At 46.5% G+C, this 23480-nt stretch overlaps 1 protein-coding gene across 5 annotated transcripts in view; it reads left to right on the forward strand.

The window, feature by feature from the left end:
* LOC121625719 (mitogen-activated protein kinase kinase kinase kinase 3-like) overlaps positions 1–23480 on the forward strand; it is a 51373-nt gene that overhangs the window by 16284 nt on the left and 11609 nt on the right. For 2 of the 5 annotated variants that reach the window (XM_041963946.1, XM_041963963.1), the window contains exons 5-23: positions 1768–1823; positions 1900–1947; positions 2206–2248; positions 2498–2570; positions 2805–2936; positions 4023–4085; positions 5502–5583; positions 5671–5799; positions 9844–9916; positions 9995–10053; positions 12507–12569; positions 16892–16953; positions 19067–19105; positions 19280–19435; positions 19541–19595; positions 19845–20001; positions 20394–20473; positions 21058–21099; positions 21776–21860. In XM_041963946.1, the coding sequence (XP_041819880.1) occupies positions 1768–1823; positions 1900–1947; positions 2206–2248; positions 2498–2570; positions 2805–2936; positions 4023–4085; positions 5502–5583; positions 5671–5799; positions 9844–9916; positions 9995–10053; positions 12507–12569; positions 16892–16953; positions 19067–19105; positions 19280–19435; positions 19541–19595; positions 19845–20001; positions 20394–20473; positions 21058–21099; positions 21776–21860 (1497 nt within the window). Of the gene's footprint in view, positions 1–1767; positions 1824–1899; positions 1948–2205; positions 2249–2497; positions 2571–2804; positions 2937–4022; positions 4086–5501; positions 5584–5670; positions 5800–9843; positions 9917–9994; positions 10054–12506; positions 12570–16891; positions 16954–19066; positions 19106–19279; positions 19436–19540; positions 19596–19844; positions 20002–20393; positions 20474–21057; positions 21100–21775; positions 21861–23480 lie in introns of those variants that run through there. The other 3 variants (XM_041963971.1, XM_041963954.1, XM_041963981.1) reach the window with 3 other exon arrangements.

Genomic DNA, 23480 nt, shown 5'->3' on the forward strand with positions numbered 1-23480 from the left:
GTCCCCGGTTGTGTCTCAGATTAGCTGTCTCTATCCTCAGGTCAACAGCTTTGGGTCAAGAGAGTTTAACCACCTTGTTTATGTTGGAGAAGCAATCTGGATTAAGTCGTACTCAGAAGACACCCCAAGTGTTTTCCTGCTGGCTTTAAGTGGATCCATTCATCCATTCTGTCCCAGTGGATATCCCCAAAACCACTGCTAGGCCCAGGGCCAGAGGAAGTACTGGTGACCCCACACCTGAGAGACCAGACACCGTTCTGATTGGGGACTTTATAACCAGGCATGTAAGACTGGCAAAAACTGAAGCTCTCACCTTGAATGACACATCAGTCAGAGAGCGAACAGAGCTGCTGCCAGTCAGCCTCTCTCAACATATATACATATACGTATATATATATACACACATATATATATATATACACACACACACACACGTATATATATGTATATATGTATGTATGTGTGTATATATATATATATTTGTGTGTATATATATATATACACACATATATATATACACACACACACACATATATGTATATATATGTATATATGTATGTATGTATGTATATATACATATATTTGTGTGTATATATATACACACACATATATATACGTATATATATGTGTGTGTATATATACACACACACACATATATATGTATATGTATGTATGTATGTATATATATATATATATACTGTATTTTACTGTTTATTTACTGACACCCAGAAGAAACCCACTGAGAGATTCAGCTCAGTCAGAACTCTGCAGCTCGACTATGAACCAGAACCACGAGGAGGACCACATTAGTCCAGTTTTAGCTGCTCTGCACTGGCTTCCTGTAACATTGACAACTGATTTTAAGCTCCTCCTCCTCGTACACAGCGCCCTGAATGGACTAGAACCAAGCTACATCGCTAACGCCGTCTTCATTGACCTTCATGAACCCTGTGATCACCTGCTGCTGGTTTATTGGAGGTTTTCCAGCAGCTGCAGTCACACATCCATCACACTGATGCTCTGCTGTGCTTCTTTATAAATGTTTTTTACTGGATTTTATGTGTTGTATGTACTCTGTTTTTAACTTTATTACTGTTATTCAGTTCTTTTATTTTTTCTCTCTGTTATGCATTGTTGTATTTATTTTAATTTTCATTCTTATTCTGTCTTATTTTTATATCAAGAGGGTTTTATTCTCCATCTTTGCATTAATGTTTTTATCCTCATTCTAGGTTTTTATGTTAAAGATTTCTTTTCTTGTAGAAAAGGTGCTACAAATAATACAAGTTTCTTATTATACTGTTATTATTATTATGCAGCTCTGACATTCACTCTGAGCCGCTGCAGTAAAGCAAAGATCCTCAGCAGAGCTCGACAGCCTCACTAAATGTTGTCCAACCAGGCGAATGGACTTTTCAGCTCGACTAGCTTGTTTGTTAGCATTAGCCTGTGCCACATTTGTGTGCCTCTTGCTGTTTTTGTGTTCAAATACTGGATGGTTGACCTTCTTTGAGCCTGTATAAAAACAACATGTGGACGTGAACGACATCGTTCATCATCGTTAGCGTCGAGCTGCGACACATCTTGTCATCGAGAAGTGTTTTCTTCTGCTCAGGCTTGTTTGACTTTTCTTTACAGGCGGCAGAATTCTTCATGTCTGTTGTTTTCGGACATGGTTTCAGGCTCTGTGCAGGACTGACTTTAAACTCAGACGCCGTCCTGCCATGGCTGACCAAACAAAAGTTATTCTGATGTTTTGTCTTTCAGTAACTGGTCCACTGACTGAGGCCCAGATCGCTTACGTTCTGCGGGAAACACTGCAGGTAGCGTCCAATCAGATGCTTAGATTCTCCAGGTGACATGCAGTCAGATTATAATCGTCTGTCCTGTGTGCCGCAGGGACTCTTCTACCTGCACAGCAGAGGGAAGATGCACAGAGATGTTAAGGTGAGCCAGCAGCATGTTATTAATGATTATTTATTCATGGTTATTGACAGTATGCAGCAGTCGATGCTTCTATTGTCAATGTTGATGCTAAAGAGCCGCCCCACACACACCTGCACAGGTGAGAGCCTCTTTAATGAGCTGCGATGTGTCATTCACTCTCTAAATGGAAGTCAGGAACATTAAATGTGTGTTTTGTTTAGTTGACCTTGAGTGGGCGGAGCCTCAGCGGCGAGCTAACGGTGTGTGTTGTGTCTGCAGGGAGCGAACATCCTGCTGACTGATAATGGATACGTCAAACTAGGTGAGTCTCAGTGATGTCATCAACAAACTCCGCCCACAGCTAGAGGGGCGGGCTTATGACTGAAAAAATGACGAATGAAACTACGTTGTAATGTAATGATGAATCATCATTAGTGTGATGTCACCAGTGTTGACCTGCTGCATACTTCATCTCATACACACACACACACACACACGCACACAGTGGATTTGACCTTTGACCCCTGCTCTGTGTGTGTGTGTGTGTGTGTGTGTGTGTGTGTGTTGGCAGCGGACTTTGGAGTGTCAGCTCAGATCACAATGACCATCGCAAAGAGGAAATCCTTCATCGGGACTCCATACTGGTATGAGCGTGTTCCCCCTCAGTTGTCTCCATGGCAACACTGAGGTCAACAGTCTGCAGCTTCGTCAGCCACCATTTTTCTTCTCCCTTCTCGTTGTGAAGCTGACGAAGCTGTTACCTCATGTTTCTACCTGCTGCCGTGTTTATTCAGTCAGCGATTGGTTGTTTTGTGACTGGCAGCGTGTCGGACACTGCGATTGGCTGACTCAGAGCTCAGGTGTGTGTGTTGTTGCAGGATGGCTCCGGAGGTAGCCGCGGTGGAGAGGACGGGTGGATACAACCAGCTATGTGACATCTGGGCGGTCGGCATCACCGCCATCGAGCTGGCAGAGCTGCAGCCGCCGATGTTCGACCTCCACCCCATGAGGTGTGTGTGTGTCGCTGTGTGTGTCACTGTGTGTGTCACTGTGTCGCTGTGTGTGTCGCTGTGTGTGTCGCTGTGTGTGTCACTGTGTGTGTCGCTGTGTGTGTCGCTGTGTGTGTGTGTGTCACTGTGTGTGTGTGTGTGTCACTGTGTGTGTGTGTGTGTCACTGTGTGTGTCGCTGTGTGTGTCAGTGTGTGTCGCTGTGTGTGTGTGTGTCGCTGTGTGTGTCAGTGTGTGTCAGTGTGTGTCGCTGTGTAGGTCACTGTGTGTGTCGCTGTGTGTGTGTGTGTCACTGTGTGTGTGTGTCGCTGTGTGTGTCACTGTGTGTGTGTGTGTGTCACTGTGTGTATCGCTGTGTGTGTCGCTGTGTGTCACTGTGTGTGTGTGTGTCACTGTGTGTATCGCTGTGTGTGTCACTGTGTGTCACTGTGTGTGTGTGTGTCACTGTGTGTATCGCTGTGTGTGTCACTGTGTGTGTCGCTGTGTGTGTCAGTGTGTGTCAGTGTGTGTCAGTGTGTGTCGCTGTGTGTGTGTGTGTCGCTGTGTGTGTCACTGTGTGTGTCGCTGTGTGTGTGTGTCTGTCACTGTGTGTCTGTGTGTGTGTCACTGTGTGTGTGTGTGTCACTGTGTGTGTGTGTGTGTCACTGTGTGTGTCAGTGTGTGTCAGTGTGTGTCTGTGTGTGTGTGTGTCGCTGTGTGTGTCAGTGTGTGTCGTTGTGTGTGTGTGTGTCACTGTGTGCGTTGTGTGTGTTGTGTGCGTTGTGTGCGTTGTGTGTGTTGTGTGCGTTGTGTGCGTTGTGTGCGTTGTGTGTGTTGTGTGTGCAGTGTGTCTCACACCTGTTTGCAGTGTTGATGATGTTGAAATGATGATCATCATCATCGAGTTGAGTTGAAGTTGGTTATATCTGTCTTCACCGTGTCTTATAAATAATATATGTACTGAATATGCATACACGCCGAGCCCGCCCCCACCGCCCCCAGTCTGTCCTCAGAGCACCGATTCAGAGGAAAAAGTCAAAACACATAAATAGAAAGAGAAAAGCAGAACAGCTAAACATGGTGACCGATTATTTCTCTCTGTGTGTCAGAGCTCTGCTGCTGATGACCAAAAGTAACTTTCAGCCACCCAAACTGAAAGACAAGGTGAAGTGGTGAGTATCTGTCTGTCTGTCTGTCTGCCTGCCTGCCTGCCTGCCTGTCTGTCTGTCTGCCTGCCTGCCTGCCTGCCTGCCTGCCTGCCTGTCTGTCTGCCTGCCTGCCTGCCTGCCTGCCTGTCTGTCTGTCTGTCTGTCTGTCTGCCTGCCTGCCTGTCTGTCTGTCTGTCTGTCTGCCTGCCTGCCTGCCTGTCTGTCTGTCTGCCTGCCTGTCTGTCTGTCTGCCTGCCTGCCTGTCTGCCTGTCTGTCCGTCTGCCTGTCTGCCTGCCTGCCTGTCTGTCTGTCTGTCTGTCCGTCCGTCCGTCTGTGTGTCTGTCTGTCTGCCTGCCTGCCTGCCTGCCTGCCTGCCTGTCTGTCTGTCTGCCTGCCTGCCTGCCTGCCTGCCTATCTGTCTGTCTGTCTGTCTGTCTGCCTGCCTGCCTGTCTGTCTGTCTGCCTGCCTGTCTGTCTGTCTGCCTGCCTGCCTGTCTGTCTGTCTGTCCGTCTGCCTGTCTGCCTGCCTGTCTGTCTGTCTGTCTGTCTGTCCGTCCGTCCGTCTGTGTGTCTGTCTGTGTGTCTGTCCATCTGTCTGCCTGCCTGCCTGTCTGTCTGCCTGCCTGCCTGTCTGTCTGCCTGCCTGTCTGTCTGTCTGTCTGTCTGTCTGTCTGTCTGTCTGTCTGCCTGCCTGCCTGTCTGTCTGTCTGTCTGTCTGTCTGTCTGTCTGTCTGTCTGTCTGTCTGTCCGTCCCTCTTAGCATGGAAACAGTGATGTAGTATTTATGCATCCAATCAAGCAGTTGCTGAATTATTAACATGGACCAATCAGGTGCTGTTATTACTACTAAAGAGAATATTCTCTTTGAATGTGAGCTGCAGCTGAAGACAGCAGAGCAGCGACGTGAGCAGCAGACTGATTTTAGACGGATTGGAACTTTAAATCAAGGTGGGGTCAGATCAAAACCTCTGCATCAAAGCAGCGAATCACTGCTCACCGCTGCAGGGACACGAGAGTTAAAGTCCTCAGATCGTCTTCTCGGCCCTGACTGATTTCCATCTGAACACCACAACGCCTAATGTGATGAAATCTATTTTACAAAAATAAAACATGATTTGATTATGGTATTTAGAGCTGCAGCAATACGCTGATCGATTAGTTGATGGAAAGGAAATTAATTGCCAAAGATTCTGATAATTGATCTTTTCTGCGAAGCATTTGCTGGTTCACGCTGCTTTTTCTGTTAGAAACTGGAGAATCTTTGGCTTTTGGCCTGTTGGTTGAACAAAAGAGGAAACGTGAACACATCGCTTTGGTTTCTGGGAAATGTGATGAGCATTTTTCATTTTTTTCCACTCGATCGATTCATGTAATAATGGTAAGTTGCAGCCCTGTGTGTTTTTTATCAGTGCTTCCTCTGTGTGTGTTTTCGCCTGCAGGACCGGAAACTTTCATCAGTTTGTAAAAATCGCTCTGACAAAGAACCCGAAGAAACGATCTGCTGCTGACAAGCTGCTGCAGGTGAGAAATCTGCTCACACTTTCAGAGTCTTTCAGAATTTTTGGGCTCAGAAAACATTTCTAACGCCGTCATGTGCCCCCCACCCAGCACCCGTTTGTGTCTCAGCCTCTCAGCCGGACTCTGGCCATTGAGCTGCTGGATAAAGTCAGTAACCCAGATCGGACGTCCTACCAGGACCACCTGGACCACCTGGACGAGGACGAGACTGATACAGAGGTACTGGGCGGGGGCTAAAGGACAGAGGTGTCCGGATCTGTCACATCAGTAGATTAGTTCATTCTTCCATCAGCTGTTTGCTAAGTCTTCAGTGTTGCTGTAGCTCAGTACTTAGAGCTTCATGTTATTCAGTTTATTCAGTCAGCTGTTATTTTACTGTTCAGGCGGTACTGTGTGTGTGTGTGTGTGTGTGTGTGTGTGTGTGTGTGTGGGGGGGTGGGGGGGTGTTTGAAAAACTGAATCAGTCCTCCAGTGTTTCAGTGTGTCTCTTCCCCCACATTTAAAACCAGGATGGTCCAAATCTGAGCAGCAGATGTAGAAATATCCAGATTTATCCTGAAGAAAACTGCATATATATATATATATATATATATATATATATATATATATATATATATATATATATATATATATATATATAGAACAGAACATGGAGGTGCCATCCTTCACTGGTCTCACACAGTCACACCAAGCGCGTTTTCACGGTATAATTAATAGTTTTATTTATAACAATAAAACACACACACACACATATATATAAGCTAATGTAAAGCAGAAATTCCACGAGTCAGCTGAGAAGTCGGCTCTTAAGATGACGTTTTTAAAGGAAACCTGGCTGTATACATGACATAATGCTATAAGACTGAAGCTAATGCTACATGTCCCAGGCAGAGCACCAGCAGGTGATCGATGTCATGTAGATACGGTAGCAGCATCCTTTGTGTATTTCAGTGGAGAGCTAGTGTAACATGGTGTTAAAGATGAAAATGTAACGTAATGTTTAGTTACTACCGTAAGTTGTAAAATAGTTAGCAAGAGATGCTAACTTTTGCAGCTTTGCTAGAACAGATAAAGACAAAGCTGAATCCGTTCCTCAGGCATTTGTTGTGTTCAGAAGATGCCACCCTCTAACCAGACATGTCCAAACTCTTCCATAAAGGGCCTTGTGGCTCCTCCAACCAAGGAGGAGCTCACCAGGCCAACCAATCAGCATCAAGGGATCACTTAGTTATCAGCTGTGGACTGAGATCAGCTGGTTGGTTGATTCCAGCCTGGTGCGCTCCTCCTCGGGTTGGGACGTAAACCTGCAGCCGCTCGGCCCTTTGTGGAGTCAGTCTGACGTGCCTGTGCGAGCAGGAAGTTCTCCTGCGGTGCAGTGGACTGTCTCTTCAATGTAAAATCCTCCGTCTGATGAAACTCTGATGAAACTCTGATGGGGAAACATGTTTGAGATTCAGCTCAGATGAAACTGAAGAGCTGCACTTTGGTTTTCAGCTGCAAAGAAAAAGGTTAAACATGTGAAGACAGAAACTGTCACTCGAACAAAGATTAATTTTAGTTCATTATTAGTTTAGTTTGTTAAATTTGTTTCAGGGACCAAGTTGTAAACACATCAGTTTAAAAAAGAAACTAGATGCTGTCACTGGGCGGGTGAAAGCAAACAGTAAAACTGATTGATTGACACATTAGTGATGTTTTTAAAAACTATTAGTTATTTCACAGAAACTGATCACAGGTCAGGAAATTAAATGTGTTTCGTCCCGACGGGTCTGTTGAGGTTTTATTCACCGCTGTCATGTTTTGTGTTGTGCAGCTGCATTAATTTAAAAGAGCAGAAGCAGTTCAGAACGGTAGGTCTGCTGCTGATGGTGACGATGGTGACGATGGTGACGATGGTGACGATGGTGACGATGGCCGCGGTCACATTTAATCCCCAAACATTTCACTTCAATCAGACACACAAGAAAACACGTGAGGTTATTATGAGTGAAAACCTGCAGCTGACAGGGAAACCGAGCCTAAGTCTGTTTTTGACCTCGACCTGCTCTCAACCCTCCAACAGGGCTTTCATCCCGTCAGCTGACTGAAGGACGACTCTCAGACTCCATTTAGTATCTGCAGCTGTCACTTTATATGTTAGTCTGCTGTTTAATGTGAAGTGCCCTCTGCTGAGTGGACAAGGACACAGAATAAATCATCTCTATACAGTCGAATAGCCAATGCTCCAGATAAAAACCGTCCAATAGCTGATGCTCCAGATAAAAACCGTCCAATAGCCGATGCTCCAGATAAAAACCGTCCAATAGCCGATGCTCCAGATAAAAAACGTCCAATAGCTGATGCTCTAGATAAAAACCGTCCAATAGCCAATGCTCAAGATAAAAACCGTCCAATAGCCGATGCTCTAGATAAAAACCGTCCAATAGCTGATGCTCTAGTTCTAGGGTGGGAAACCTTTTCCCAGTCAAGGTCCGTTTCAGTTCTTGTAACATCCTTCAAGGGCTATGCTAACTTATTGAACACATCGTATCACACTAACCTCAGTGAGGGCTGGAACTGCTGAACAGTGATGATGATGATGATGATGATGATGATGATGATGATGATGATGCTCTCAGCTGGGTTTCCTGGTCTGGGTCAGTCAGTCGTGTCTCTTTGCAGCTCAGTGGTTTCATGTTGCAGGTTGTCAGAAACATCGGCTGCTTCCATGTTAAACAGCAGGTATGTTCAGTTCCTTCTGTTGACTCTTCATGTCCTGAAGCCTCTCAGCAAACACCTGGAGGAGTTTTCACTCAGCGGCAGGTTCAGGTGTCAGAGCAGGTTCAGGTGTCAGAGCAGGTTCAGGTGTCAGAGCAGCTGCTGCTCCTGCAGAGCAGGAACACCCTCAGTGTTTTCCTCTTTAGCTATAATTATATATATATATATATTATTATGTGAACCTCGGATTCAGGAGGAACAATGCGGTTTGCGTCCTGGTCGTGGAACACTGGACCAGCTCTACACCCTTCGCAGGGTGCTCGAGGGTTTGTGGGAGTTTGCCCAACCAGTCCACATGTGTTTTGTGGACTTGGAGAAGGCATTCGACCGTGTCCCTCGTGGCATTCTGTGGGAGGTGCTTCGGGAGTATGGAGTCCGGGGCCCTCTACTATGGGCCATCCGGTCTCTGGGTCTAGGTTCCGCCAAGGGCCGGAGGGAGTCTGGTTTGGGGAACACAGGATCTCATCTCTGCTTTTTGCGGATGATGTTGTCCTGTTGGTTTCTTCGAACCAGGACCTCCAGCATGTGTTGGGGCGGTTTGCTGCCGAGTGCGAAGCGGCTGGGATGAGAATCAGCACCTCCAAATCCGAGGCCACGTTTCTCGACCGGAAAAGGGTGGCTTGCCCCCTCTGGGTTGGAGGAGAGCTCCTGCCTCAAGTGGAGGAGTTCAAGTATCTTGGGGTCTTGTTCACGAGTGAGGGAAGGACGGAGCGTGAGATTTACAGGCGGATCAGATTTCACATGTGACAGCAGAGAACTGAGAAGCTGCTGGAGCTCCAGGTTCAGCTCTGAGATGTCCACCATGAAGGTCAGATCACTTGATATCACTGAGTTTCACGTCAGTTTTCCTTCATGTCTCTGAATTATTCCAGACAAACGGACTCTGGAACAGTTTGACTTTGACAACAAGGCTCTCCTTCACAGACCCCCTCCACTTGTCTTGCCTGAGTCCTTCGTTCTGTCATGTCAGTAGACGGAGAAACCCACCGGCATGACAGCACAGTCAGGCATGCTGGACTCCAGCCACGTCGCAGTGAAAGCAAGAACACAGTCGCTCATAATGTCTCATTGGTGTTTAACCCGTGTGAGCAGTTTGTCTAGCCCTTTTGTCTAAGGACTGAATATTAGCAAGCAGAACGCCTGGCAGAGGGGGTTTCTCTGTCGGGTTCTGCACAGAGCCCCAGAGCTTCCTTCGTTTTTCTCTGGCGATATCCAAAGAAACAGAAGACCCAGGGGAGCGTGTCATCCGCGGTGTCAAAGTCTTAAAATATTCCTGGTAGAACATGCCGGCTGAATGTCCACTGATAAAACAAGACCAGTGGGAAATAAATCCACTGGATTTGTTCCTCTGAAGTTCCTGAGCTCTCCTCTGGTGAACGAGCTCCAGGTACCACAACAGAAAACCTTAGAAAAGAACAAAGCACACCGACACACTGAGGCAGCCTTCCACAGAGCCCTCTTCATCTTATTCTGAACAAACAACTCGACTTCCTGTCTGTCTGTCAGCAGGTTGCCTCGGTCCCTCAGAGGATCCCGTCTGGAAACACCAGAGAAGGAAAAACTCTGTCTGAGATCAACTGTAAGTTTACCTCTCCGTCTGATGATGATGATGATGATGATGATGATGATGGAGTTTGACTGTCTTTTTGTCTCTCAGTTGATCAGATGAAGTTTGATCCTCCTCTGAGGAAAGAGACTGAAGCTCATCATGAAGAGGTACACACACACACACACATCTCTTATCCTCAATTATCTAAAAACATCCCAAAACCTGGACTTCCTCTTCCTCACCGTGACCTGTTAGAACCTGCGGAGTGCTTCCCTGTAGTGAAGCTCTGCCCCCGGGTTGACTGGCCATGGTGGGGGTTACAGATGTTTTTAAAAGTCTTTTATCAGTTTTAAAATTGTGTGTGATGACCCAATTCGTTGTGTAATTTATGGATTTATCGACCTCCCAACTCAAATATGGGTTTCTCAATGAATTCTGAGTCACTGTCCTCTCCTGTGCTTAAATCTGATTGGCCATTACAGACGATGACATTCACAACTGCTCTTTAGTCATTACTGTTTCTGAACATTTCTAAATCTTTTAGTCTCTGGCCCCACTCGTGACAGCAGGGACTCAAGTGTTACCTTTGATGCACCTTTACTACCAACTACAACAAGCCAGAAACATACAATCCAGTCTGTCCTGCTACTTTTGTCATCTGGCCAGTTGTCCTCCTTACTCCAGTCAAATTAAGCACAGAGTTAGTTGGTTTAATGATTTGTGTACATGATGCTTTGATGTTTCTGCTCCAGACACTTCCAGAACAATCTAAACCTGAAGTTCGTCACCTCCATGTGACGGGGCTGCTGTTTAAGATGTCTACTTGTAAAGATTTATGAGCTGTCTACTTCTCTGGTTTAATTAAAAGTGATAAACACAACCCAAGTCTCCGGTTTAGCATTCATTCCTGCTTCGTCTTCTGTTGACTGTGAACAATTCTTATCTTAACTTGTAGGCAGGTCGATGGTGTGAGGTCCAGTTGTCCACTGTCTGACACCATTCAGCCGTCCCTTGCTGTCTTAGCTACAGACCAGTCCCCATGGTACCCTTTTTATCCAGAATCCTTGAAATCAGTGACAAACTCCTGCAGTTCGTTGATGGTCATAAAATCTCAATCTGGCTTTCTTCCTAAATCAAGTGCGGAGCTTTACTGAGAGTAACCAATGATATTCTTCTGCATGCAGACAAAGAATCCTCCGTCCTCATCCTCGATCTGACTGCTGCCTGTGACCCCATCGATCATGTCATTCTATTGGTTGTCTACATCCCTGGTTCAGCTTTAAAGTGGTTTCATTCCTATTTGACAAATAGAGCTTTTAACGTCTGTATCAGAGAGTCCTTGTCAGCTCCCTGCTGTGAGGTGTCCCGCAAGAGTCGGCCCTTGGACCGGTCCCGTTTTCATCGGACCTGCTTCCTCTGGGTCAACTGCTCAACAGCGTTCAGGATGAATCATATCACCGTGACACTGACGAACCACAAATCTATTTCTGTGCTAATCCCAATAACCTGAATCAGCTGTCCTTCCTCAATCAGCAGCCTCCAAAGGATGGATGTCGCTTATCTTCCTCCACCTAAACCCTGACAAAGCAGAAACTCTTCATCGATTCTAATAACTTTTCCTCTGCAGTCACAGTTTATTGGTCCATTTCACTCTAATATCAAATCGACCACTAAGAATCTTAGTTCAGAATGCAGCTGTCAGGAAGTTAACGGGAACCAGCCAACAGTCCCACACTACCCCCGTTCCTGCTTCCCTCCATTGACTTCCTGTAAGAGTCAGAATAAACCGAATAAACAAAGATCCTATTGATTTTGACCCTGGCCCCAGTTGTGTTTTGGATTTCCTCGTCCGGTATTCCACTTCTCGACCTCTCTGATCTCGACCTTTTATCCATCCCCTGCTCTGACCGCCAAACAAAAGGTGGTCCTGCCTTTGCTTTTTAGCTTCAACCATCCGGAGCCTTCGTCCTCCGTCTGTCAGATTTACTGAATCTTTGAAGTGTTTCAAGCTGTTTCTAAAAACGTGGAGTTTGAGAGGGTTTAAAGTCTCTTCAGACAACAAGAGTACATCCAACAAATCAAGGTATCTGATGGCAAAGGCAGAGAGAATAGTCAAAATCCTACCAGGGTCATACACAAGGAAGACAGGAATCACAAGAAAACTCGACATGGGATGAAGATTATCCAGCAAGAGAACGGGGAAAGACAAAGGGTATGAATAGGGAGGGGCAGGTGGACAATAGGACACAGGTGAAACACGTCAGGTTCATTAGGAAGGGCGGGAAACTTGACAGGAACTTAAGGAATGAACAGAAACCTACCAAAATAAAACAGGAAGTGACTCACAAAACACAAACTTGATCATGACAAACCTCTTTTTATAGATCTTTGTTTTTTGTTGCTTTTATTGTCTGAGTTTTAAATTCGATTGTATTTTCACCTGATATGTTTACTCATTTTTAATATTTGTATGTGTGTGAAACACTTTGTGACTGTGTTGCAGTAAGTGGCATAGAAATAAAGCTTTTTTTCACTGACTTACTGTCGTCTTCTGTCTTCCTGAGATGACTCAGCAGATTTTCTCTGTGATGACTCAGCTGGTTTTCCTCTTGATTCACAGTGTGACTCAGATCGTTTCCTGGACTGTGAGGAGGAGCTCTACTACACCGCCAAATCCAACCTGGTATTTCCTTCCACCTCTTACTTATACGTACACTGTGATGCTAACTGGACTAATATTTGTTCTAATTATTATTACAGCGAACTGCAGCTGCCATAAATGACGAGCAAGTCTAACAGTCAATGTGTTCGTAACAACAGTCATCATTTCCATTCTTATTGTTTTGTTTTCTTCTTTGCTTCATGAACATGTCCCGTTGTCACCATCACTCTCTTATAACTGCTTCGTCATAATTAGTTGGTGATTCGGTCCAATCAGCAGCTCCCAGGTGTGTCAGTGTTTCCATTAGAACCAGTCTGCACACATTAAACTGACAAACCTTTAAGTCCGGCTTCAAACAGAACAAAGGAAATGAAAGTGAAGCTAAGCTGCTGACATGACGTTCAGCTTTAGTTCGAGTGATTCCACTTGTGTCAAACCATCAGCTGTAAAAATCCATAAAAACATGAAACAAATGTTTTATGGAGATATTTCATCCAGCAAACTCAAAGCATGTGGATCACACTTCATTAAGGCAGATAAGGTAAAACATTAAATATAATATATATATTAACTTTATATAAAACATGAACTTTGTGTGGTTTCAGTTGAGTAGACGACGTAGATCACAACTGCTGTTTTTAGGAATCAGTTGTTTTCTGATCAATGTGAGAGGTTATGTTCCTGTGTGTGTGTGTGTGTGTGTGTGTCTCTGTGTCTCTGTGTGTCTCTGTGTGTCTCCCTGTGTGTCTTTCTGTCTCTGTGTGTGTCTCTCTGAGTGTCTCTCTGTCTCTGTGTGTGTGTCTCTGTGTGTCTCTCTGTGTGTCTCTCTGTGTGTCTTTCTGTCTCTGTGTGTGTCTCTGTGTGTCTCTCTGTCTCTGTGTCTCTGTGTCTCTCTCTCTGTGTGTCTCTCTCTCTGTGTCTCTCTGTCTCTGTGTGTCTCTGTCTCTCTGTCTCTCTGTCTCTGTGTCTCTGTGTCTCTCTCTGTCTCTGTCTCTGAGTGTCTCTCTGTCTCTGTGTGTGTGTCTCTGTGTGTCTCTGTGTGTCTCTCTGTCTCTCTGTCTCTGTGTCTCTCTCTGTGTCTCTCTCTGTGTGTCTCTCTGTGTGTCTCTCTGTCTCTCTGTGTGTCTCTCTGTCTCTGTCTCTGTGTGTCTGTGTGTGTCTCTCTGTCTCTGTGTGTTTCTCTCTGCGTGTCTCTCTGTCTCTGTGTGTCTCTGTGTGTCTCTGTGTGTCTGTGTGTGTCTCTCTGTCTCTCTCTGTGTGTCTCTCTGTCTCTGTCTCTGTGTGTCTCTGTCTGTCTCTGAATCTCTGTGTGTCTCTCTGTCTCTGTGTCTCTGTGTGTCTCTCTGTCTCTGTCTGTCTCTGAATCTCCGTGTGTCTCTGTGTGTCTCTCTGTCTCTGTGTCTCTGTGTGTCTCTCTGTGTCTCTGTGTCTCTGTGTGACTCTCTGTCTCTGTCTGTCTCTGAATCTCTGTGTCTCTCTGTGTCTCTCTGAGTCTCTCTGTCTCTGTGTGGCTCTGTGTGGCTCTGTGTCTCTGAATCTCTGTGTGTCTCTGTGTCTTTGTGTGTCTCTCTGTCTCTGTGTGGCTCTGTGTCTCTGAATCTCTGTGTCTCTCTGTCTCTGCCTCTGTGTGTCTCTGTGTGTGTCTCTCTGTCTCTGTGTGTTTCTCTCTGCGTGTCTCTCTGTCTCTGTGTGTCTCTGTGTGTCTGTGTGTGTCTCTCTGTCTCTCTCTGTGTGTCTCTCTGTCTCTGTGTGTGTCTCTCTGTCTCTGTCTCTGTGTGTCTCTGTCTGTCTCTGAATCTCTGTGTGTCTCTGTGTGTCTCTCTGTCTCTGTGTCTCTGTGTGACTCTCTGTCTCTGTCTGTCTCTGAATCTCTGTGTCTCTCTGTGTCTCTGTGTGACTCTCTGTCTCTGTCTGTCTCTGAATCTCTGTGTCTCTCTGTGTCTTTGTGTGTCTCTCTGTCTCTGTGTGGCTCTGTGTCTCTGAATCTCTGTGTGTCTCTGTCTCTGTGTCTCTGAATCTCTGTGTGTCTCTGTCTCTGTGTGTCTCTCTGTGTCTCTGTGTGACTCTCTGTCTCTGTCTGTCTCTGAATCTCTGTGTCTCTCTGTGTCTCTCTGTGTCTCTCTGTCTCTGTGTGGCTCTGTGTCTCTGAATCTCTGTGTGTCTCTGTGTCTTTGTGTGTCTCTCTGTCTCTGTCTCTGTGTCTCTGAATCTCTGTGTGTCTCTGTCTCTGTGTGTCTCTGTCTGTGTGTCTCTGTGTGTGTCTCTCTGTGTCTCTGTGTGTCTCTGTGTGTCTCTCTGTCTCTGTGTGTCTCTCTGTCTCTCTGTCTCTCTGTCTCTGTCTGTCTCTGTGTGTCTCTGTGTGTGACTCTCTGTCTCTGTGTCTCTGTGTCTCTCTGTGTCTCTCTGTCTCTGTGTGTGTGTCTCTGTGTGTGTCTCTCTGTGTCTCTGTGTGTCTCTGTGTGTCTCTCTGTCTCTGTGTGTGTGTCTCTGTGTGTCTCTGTCTCTCTGTCTCTGTCTGTCTCTTTCTGTGTGTCTCTCTCTGTCTCTCTGTCTCTGCGTCTCTCTCTGTCTCTGTGTGTCTCTCTGTGCGTCTCTGAGTGTCTCTCTGTCTCTGTGTGTCTCTCTGTGTGTCTTTCTGTCTCTGTGTGTGTCTCTCTGAGTGTCTCTCTGTCTCTGTGTGTGTGCCTCTGTGTGTCTCTCTGTGTGTCTCTCTGTGTGTCTTTCTGTCTCTGTGTGTGTCTCTGTGTGTCTCTCTGTCTCTGTGTCTCTGTGTCTCTCTCTCTGTGTCTCTCTGTGTGTCTCTCTGTCTCTGTGTGTGTGTCTCTGTGTCTCTCTGTCTCTCTGTCTCTGTGTGTGTCTCTGTGTGTCTCTCTGTGTGTCTTTCTGTCTCTGTGTGTGTCTCTCTGAGTGTCTCTCTGTCTCTGTGTGTGTGCCTCTGTGTGTCTCTCTGTGTGTCTCTCTGTGTGTCTTTCTGTCTCTGTGTGTGTCTCTGTGTGTCTCTCTGTCTCTGTGTCTCTGTGTCTCTCTCTCTGTGTCTCTCTGTGTGTCTCTCTGTCTGTGTGTGTGTGTCTCTGTGTCTCTCTGTCTCTGTGTGTGTCTCTGTGTGTCTCTCTGTCTCTCTGTCTCTGTGTGTTTCTCTCTGCGTGTCTCTCTGTCTCTGTGTGTCTCTGTGTGTCTCTCTGTCTCTGTCTGTCTCTGAATCTCTGTGTGTCTCTGTGTGTCTCTGTGTGTCTCTCTGTCTCTGTGTCTCTGTCTGTCTCTCTGTCTCTGTGTCTCTGTGTGTCTCTGTGTCTCTGTGTGACTCTCTGTCTCTGTCTGTCTCTGAATCTCTGTGTCTCTCTGTGTCTTTGTGTGTCTCTCTGTCTCTGTGTGTCTCTGTGTCTCTGAATCTCTGTGTGTCTCTGTCTCTGTGTCTCTGAATCTCTGTATGTCTCTGTCTGTCTCTGTCTGTGTGTCTCTGTGTGTGTCTCTCTGTGTCTCTCTGTGTCTCTGTGTGTCTCTGTGTGTCTCTGTCTGTCTCTGTCTGTGTGTCTCTGTGTGTGTCTCTCTGTGTCTCTGTGTGTCTCTCTGTCTCTCTGTGTCTCTGTGTGTCTCTCTGTCTCTCTGTGTGTGTCTCTGTGTCTCTGTGTCTCTGTCTGTCTCTGTCTGTGTGTCTCTCTCTGTCTCTGTGTCTCTCTCTGTTTCTTTGTGTCTCTGAGTGTCTCTCTGTCTCTGTGTGTGTCTCTCTGTGTGTCTCTCTGTGTGTGTGTCTCTGTGCGTCTCTCTGTCTCTCTCTCTCTCTGTGTCTCTCTGTGTGTCTCTCTGTCTCTGTGTGTGTCTCTCTGTCTCTGTCTCTGTGTGTCTCTGTGTGTCTCTCTGTCTCTCTGTCTCTGTGTCTCTGTCTCTGTGTCTCTCTCTGTCTCTGTGTGTCTCTCTCTGTCTCTCTCTCTCTGTCTCTCTGTCTCTGTGTCTCTCTCTGTCTCTGTCTCTCTCTCTGTCTCTCTGTCTCTGTGTGGAGCTGCAGTGCTGTGCAGAGAGGTAGAGTGTGGTACAGATGAAGATGTGGAGGTGGAGTGATGTGGATCGGTGCAGCAGTGTTTTGGTCCGTTGGGATTTCCACAGTTGGAAGTTGCTGAGTCAGTGCCAGCGTCCTCCTGACCAATCAGCTGCCTCCACATGTGTTCTGAGGGAACCTTCTGACTGAAGTGTGTACACGAGGCTTTAATGGGAGTGAATGAATGTGACAGTCTGAGCAGAAAATAATCACGTGAAGTTAGAGAGCCGGGACCCCCCCACACACACACACACCTCAGACCCCCCAGCACCAAACCAAATCTATTTCTGCTGTCTGGTGTCTCCTGCAGGAGCTGCAGATGGAGGATGGAGATGCTGTCGCAGGATCAGGATCCATCCTCAGTGGAAACAGGTGAGAAAAGGATCAGTTTGCGTTTCGTGGTCGGCAGCAGAGAACTGATCTGAGGTCACAGAGGACCACGTGTTTGAAAGATCATTCACACTGCCCCCCCTAGATCCCAGTTAAACATACCTTCATATGTGAAGGTGTTCAGACTGAGGCAAAGATGAGTCACGTGTCTGTGAGGGTCCTCATGCTGCAGCATGAATGCTTCCTCGTTCTTCATGACCTGATAGTCTGAAGCTGTTCAAATCAATCCCTGATCCCCCAAACAGCCCATGAACACGCTGTACAGATGTTAGCTGGTAGCTAGCTAGCAGCAGACGTGCTGACTGTGTTGATTTCCGCCTCTGAGTGATCTCACCTCTCCTGTTCCGCTCATCTGTTTCACGTTGTGATGCATCCACAGATACTGTGTACTCCTCTGCAGGTCTCCTCACACACTGCAGTTCTCGGCCCACAGAGCATGCTCAGTGGAGACTTCCTGTGTGCTCCGTGTGAACATGAAATAAATGAATCGTACGACTTTTCTGGACTAAAATGTTTCAGGATTGAAACTGTGATAATCCAGAGTTCAGGCTGGTTTGTCTGCTCTGGGGGTCGATGTAATCATACGATGGTCACATGATGCTGCTGGAAGCTGCAGTGCTGCATGTGACAGCTGCACCACAATCACAGATTGCCTCCAGCCCAGATCTGGAGGGGGGGTGTATGTGAAATGAGAAGACCTGCTGGTGGACGTGAACCCGACTAAACATCTGAACAGTCCCTGATGAAACGGCCGCAGAGCGACGGACACCGACGCCCTCTTTAATGTAAAGAAGGAGCTGAGTGCTGCAGTGTTTCTCTGCTCCATCAGTATGTTCGAGTGTCGACCTCAGCTCTGCCTGAATAATTTATTACTCCCCTCAGAGGGGGGTGGAGGTGGGGGTGCACACAGTGCAGCGGTGGTGCTGATGAAAATTTAAACACACAGCATTTGAGCACTTTGGAATATTTGCTAACGGTGAAGAAAATGTAGCTCTGGATGGTTTTAAGTGGACGACTGATATTTCCACCGATTGTCCCGAGCACGGGTCACCGCCACGTTTTCTTCTTCTACTGTCTGAATGTGCTGACCTTTGACCTTCAGCCTCCCCACTGGGTCACACTGTGTTCAACTCAGTTCTGAGGCTTCTTCTCTTCACACAAAACACTAAGAGAGCTCGACGCAGAAAAATCCTCCGAGAACCTTGAACAAGGTCAGAACAGAGCAGACAGGTGAGGTCATCAGGCAGGTGAGGTCATCAGACAGGTGAGGTCATCAGGCAGGTGAGGTCATCAGACAGGTGAGGTCATCAGGCAGGTGAGGTCATCAAGCAGGCCGGACATGACTTGAAACACTGTCAAACACCTGCTTTAAAATGCTGCAGGTTCAGGATCAACACAGCAGGTGGACAGACTCAGTGACGGTCCTGCAGAGCTCAGTTAATGTAATACAGGTGAATTTTTCCCATGGTTCCATCTGTTTGACAGGGTTTGTTGAGGTCGTCTGTCTTCACATCAGCAGCGATGCTGCCTCTGATTGAGGTTATTTTGTTAGTGAGAAAAGATGGAAGTTCTTATCAGCTTGATGTAGGGAACTGTGGACAGGTGGGGGCGCTGCTGAGCAGCTGGTCAGTGGTGGAGAATAATGTTCTAGAGTTTCCAGCATTCTCATGTCATGACACCGTGTCATTTACAGAGCAGTCACAGCTGTGTGTCTGACAGGATCTCATTATTACAGAACTGTGCTTCAGCTTTGTCATCGAGGAACTTCTTCCAGTAAATTCACGAGCTCTACAGCTTTGGCCTCATTCTTTCTGTTGATGTGAATATTCAGGTCTCCATACAGGATCAGTCTGTCTTATTTAGTTATAGTTAGAACAATCCGCTCTGAGGATTCCTGCAACACTGATGAACATCTTGTTGGTTGATACGACGTCACACTGATAATTCTATTTTGAGTTCAAGACCGAGGTATTCAAATATTCACTCAGGTCAGTGAGTAGAAAACATGGCTGCAGCACTCATGTTTAAAGTCTGTGATTACCTCTCGGACTCAGGTTGTTATGTTTTCTTCTTTCTTTGCAAACTGTCCAATCAGGAGCCTGCTGAGGTCTGTGGAAGAGAAGCTCGAGCTAAGGTAAGCCCCTCCCCCTCATTCCACAGACACAGGTAATACATTTCACTGATAAATAGTCTCAACTCAAAGGTTCACTCACAGATTTTTCTGAATCTGGGGTGTTGAGCTTTTGTTGAAGTATGTTTCCTCCACATTTAGTCATAAATATTCAGGAGTCAAGTATTTTCCCTCCAGGGGGGGTCATGAGACTCACCTGGATGACGAAGCTGCGGGTGAGGATGAAGATGAGGCTAAAGATGATGACAGCTGTGGTGAAGGACAGGTGGAAGCTGACCAGTTGGGTGTCTCTGATGCTGCCCATCACCATGGAGACCACGGTGACATGCAGCAGTGAGTGTTGAGGTTGCTTGTAGGTTAGACCCTCACCAACACTGTCAGCAGGTGGCGCTGCACTGGATGTTAATGACTCACAGGAAGTTGTCTCTGTCTCTTCAGTATAAAAGACTGGACACTGCAGCCCAGCCCTCCTCCTGAAGCTCCTCCCTCTCAGGTGTGTCCTCTCACCTGTCCTATACTTATGTATATATATATATATATATATATATATATATATATATATATATATATATATATAAATACTTCCTTTAGTTCTTTGGGACAAAATATGTTTTTACATATTTTTTCTTTTATGTATAAAATCTACATATAACTGCTCTCTCTGCTGTCTGTAACACCTGACTTTCCCCGGCTGGGGATTAATAAAGTCTTATCTTATATCTCTGCACCCACCCCTCTTCAGGATGTCCCCCCACCGTCTGATGATGATCACCATGGCAACCAGGACCAGGGTACCATAAAGCACCATCCTGTGTTAGAAAGCCCTGCCTGCTCAGCCACCCAGGGTCCCCCCAGACCTCCGCCCCCTAACCCCCCCCCCCACAGACTGAGCAGCCTGGGTGAGATCTGTAGTGTGAACCACAGGACCTGCCCTGAATCACTGGTTGTATCATAACTACTGTTATCCGCAAAAGTTTACACCTTGTCCAAACCAGATTAAATATTCAGCTGTTTAGACCAGATTCTGGTTTCCTCTCCATAGCAACAGCAGCCGAGGCTCACAGGTGTTGTAGTATTTAGAGACAGAAAAGAAACAATGTGCCAATAATGGGAACAGGTGTTCAGAACACAAACCTGTGGTTACGTGATCCAGCACAGTCCGAGTTCCTGTTCCCTGTGGATGATTTAACTCCTGCACACCTCACACACCTGCTGTACATCTGATGCACCTGGAATATACCTGCCCATGTGTCCGGCTGCCTCTCTGACCTGCCTCTCTCTCTGTTGGCAGGGAATGTCCCGTCTTCCTCCGATCAGCAGCCTGCAGCGCCTCCTGCTGTCCACAGCAGGAAGGACAAGAAAGATCCTCCAGTAAGACAAACTGTGATTCATGTTTGTGACATGTTGGTGCAGCAGCAGAGCAGAGGCCGGTCAGAGCAGCATCATGTGTGAGGAGGTCAGCTGCGCCCTCTGCAGGTGGAAAAGTGAGGAGGTCTGAAGATGATGAAGGTCCTGGAGATCAGGATCAGTCCTCTCCACTGACTCTCAGCTGTGGATGGAGACAGGAAATTATCTCTCAGATATCTGCTGCTCATCACATCATTCAGTCTAACTTTATTGATCCTGTGAAGAAAATCAGGCTGCGTCTACAGAAAGAAACTCCTCCTCCTCCTCCCCTAATCATTTAATTTCATAATATGATGTATATTCATATCATCGTGTAACATTACAGATATCCTGCAGATATATTTCTGTGACTCACTTCTAGTTCAGAGAACGAAGATGTTGGCCGAGCAGTTTTAGTGTTTTATATTCGATTCAAAAGCTTCTTAGTGATTAATTATTAATTAATTATTATAATTACACAATAAAATATAAAGATAAATGTGTTTATAGGTAAATGTTGGTTAGACACACAGGCTGTATACTGACAGCAGTGTTTGGTTCTTCATCAGAAACCTGTCAGCAATGGACTCCCACCTACACCAAAAGTCCACGTAAGTCCTGAACACACACACACACACACTCACACTCACACACTCACACTCACACTCACACACACACTCACACTCACACACACACTCACACACACACACACAGTTCCAGCTTTCAGTTCAGCAGCCGGCCTCTGTGCTGGTCTGCAGGTGTGTTGGTGCTCGCTGCACACCTGTGAAGGCTCCATTAATGCTGAAAGCCACAATCAGGTTCTGGAGCCGCAGACCAGACGACGTCTCCTCCAGGGACGTCCTGCTTATTCCAGCGAGGCAGGTACCGGACCGGCTGCCAGCAGTCCCGACCTGCCGCCCATTGAGACTGTGAGCAGTATTCTGAGGACAGAGACTGTTGAGCAGCTGAAGTCGTTTATCAAGAAGAAAGAATTTCAGTTCAAACCTTCAGTGACAGAGTGCTGTTAAAGATCATGTAGATTCAGGTGGTCCAGCCCAGCTGAGAGCTGTCAGAGGAAGGAATGTGATTCATCCTCACTGCTTTAAATATCATTTCCACTCCTTCAGTCCTGGAGGCTGCTGCATGAAGACCCTCTGACCATAAGCCAAAGTACATGTTTGTGTCTGGAAACGATTAGTAGTGCTGTGCTGACGTTTTTAATAAAATCTAAATGTCAAAAAACACCACAGTGGACATCAGAGACACCGTGTTTCCTCCTTGTTTCAGATGGGAGCTTGTTTCTCAAAGGTTTTTAACGGCTGTCCTCTGAAGATTCACTGTGCTGCCTCCTGGATCAGCCCCGACACCAGAGGTACGTTCACCTCTGACCTCTGTGACCTCTGTGGGCTGTGACCTCTGTGACCGCTGACCTCTGTGGGCTGTGACCTCTGTGGGCTGTGACCTCTGTGACCTCTTAGTCCCCTGACCTCTGTGACCCCTGACCTCTGTGACCCTGACCTCTGTGGCCTGTTATCTCTGTGACCTCTGTGGCCTCTGTGACCCCTGACCTCTGTGGCCTGTGTCCTCTGTGACCTCTGTGACCTCTGTGGGCTGTGACCTCTGTGACCTCTGTGGGCTGTGACCTCTGTGACCCCTGACCTCTGTGGGCTGTGACCTCTGTGGGCTGTGACCTCTGTGACCTCTTAGTCCCCTGACCTCTGTGACCCCTGACCTCTGTGACCCTGACCTCTGTGGCCTGTGATCTCTGTGACCTCTGTGGCCTCTGTGACCTCTGTGGGCTGTGACCTCTGTGACCTCTGACCTCTGTGGCCTGTGATCTCTGTGACCTCTGTGGCCTGTGATCTCTGTGACCTCTGTGGCCTGTGATCTCTGTGACCTCTGTGACCTCTGTGGGCTGTGACCTCTGTGACCTCTGTGACCTCTTAGTCCCCTGACCTCTGTGACCCCTGACCTCTGTGACCTGACCCCTGTCACCAGAAGATTCAGTCTTCTTATTATTGTACATCATACAGGTATCTTGTTAGAATTGCATTGCAATAGATTTTAAGTTCAGCTGTTTAGACCAGATTCTGGTTTCCTCTCCATAGCAACAGCAGCCGAGGCTCACAGGTGTTTTAGTATTTAGAGACAGAAAACAAACAATGTGCAAATAATGGGAACAGGTGTTCAGAACACAAACCTGTGGTTACGTGATCCAGCACAGTCCGAGTTCCTGTTTCAGATTCAGATTCAGAAGATCCACAGAAGAAACATTTAATATAAGAGTGCAGAACACAGAGGAACCAGCAGCTCCACCTGGACACATGGACAGGTACATTCCAGGTACATCAGATGCACCGCAGGTGTGTGTGAGGTGTGCTCACCCTCTGAGATCTATTGTTTATGCCTTTATTCTGAAGGGACTACGCACTGAATGTTTCCTGTTTTTCTGTTCCTGTTTATCTTTCTCAACATTTTCACAGCGGGTCAGTGTTTTCTCTTGTTCTGTTTTTGTTCCGTCACTATTTCATGGTTCTTTCAGTGTTTTCTCTTGTTCTGTTTTTGTTCCGTCACTATTTCATGGTTCTTTCAGTGTTTTCTCTTGTTCTGTTTTTGTTCCGTCACTATTTCATGGTTCTTTCAGTGTTTTCTCTTGTTTGTTGGTTCTTTCAGTGTTTTCTCTTGTTCTGTTTTTGTTCCGTCACTATTTCATGGTTCTCTCAGTGTTTTCTCTTGTTGGTTCTTTCAGTGTTTTCTCTTGTTCTGTTTTTGTTCCGTCACTATTTCATGGTTCTTTCAGTGCTTTATCTTGTTCTGTTTTTGTTCCGTCACTATTTCATGGTTCTTTCAGTGTTTTCTCTTGTTCTGTTTTTGTTCCGTCACTATTTCATGGTTCTTTCAGTGTTTTCTCTTGTTGGTTCTTTCAGTGTTTTCTCTTGCTGGTTCTTTCAGTGTTTTCTCTTGTTTGTTGGTTCTTTCAGTGTTTTCTCTT

The sequence above is a fragment of the Chelmon rostratus genome, chromosome 3 (genome assembly GCF_017976325.1).
Source record: "Chelmon rostratus isolate fCheRos1 chromosome 3, fCheRos1.pri, whole genome shotgun sequence".
Lineage (NCBI taxonomy): Eukaryota > Metazoa > Chordata > Actinopteri > Chaetodontiformes > Chaetodontidae > Chelmon > Chelmon rostratus.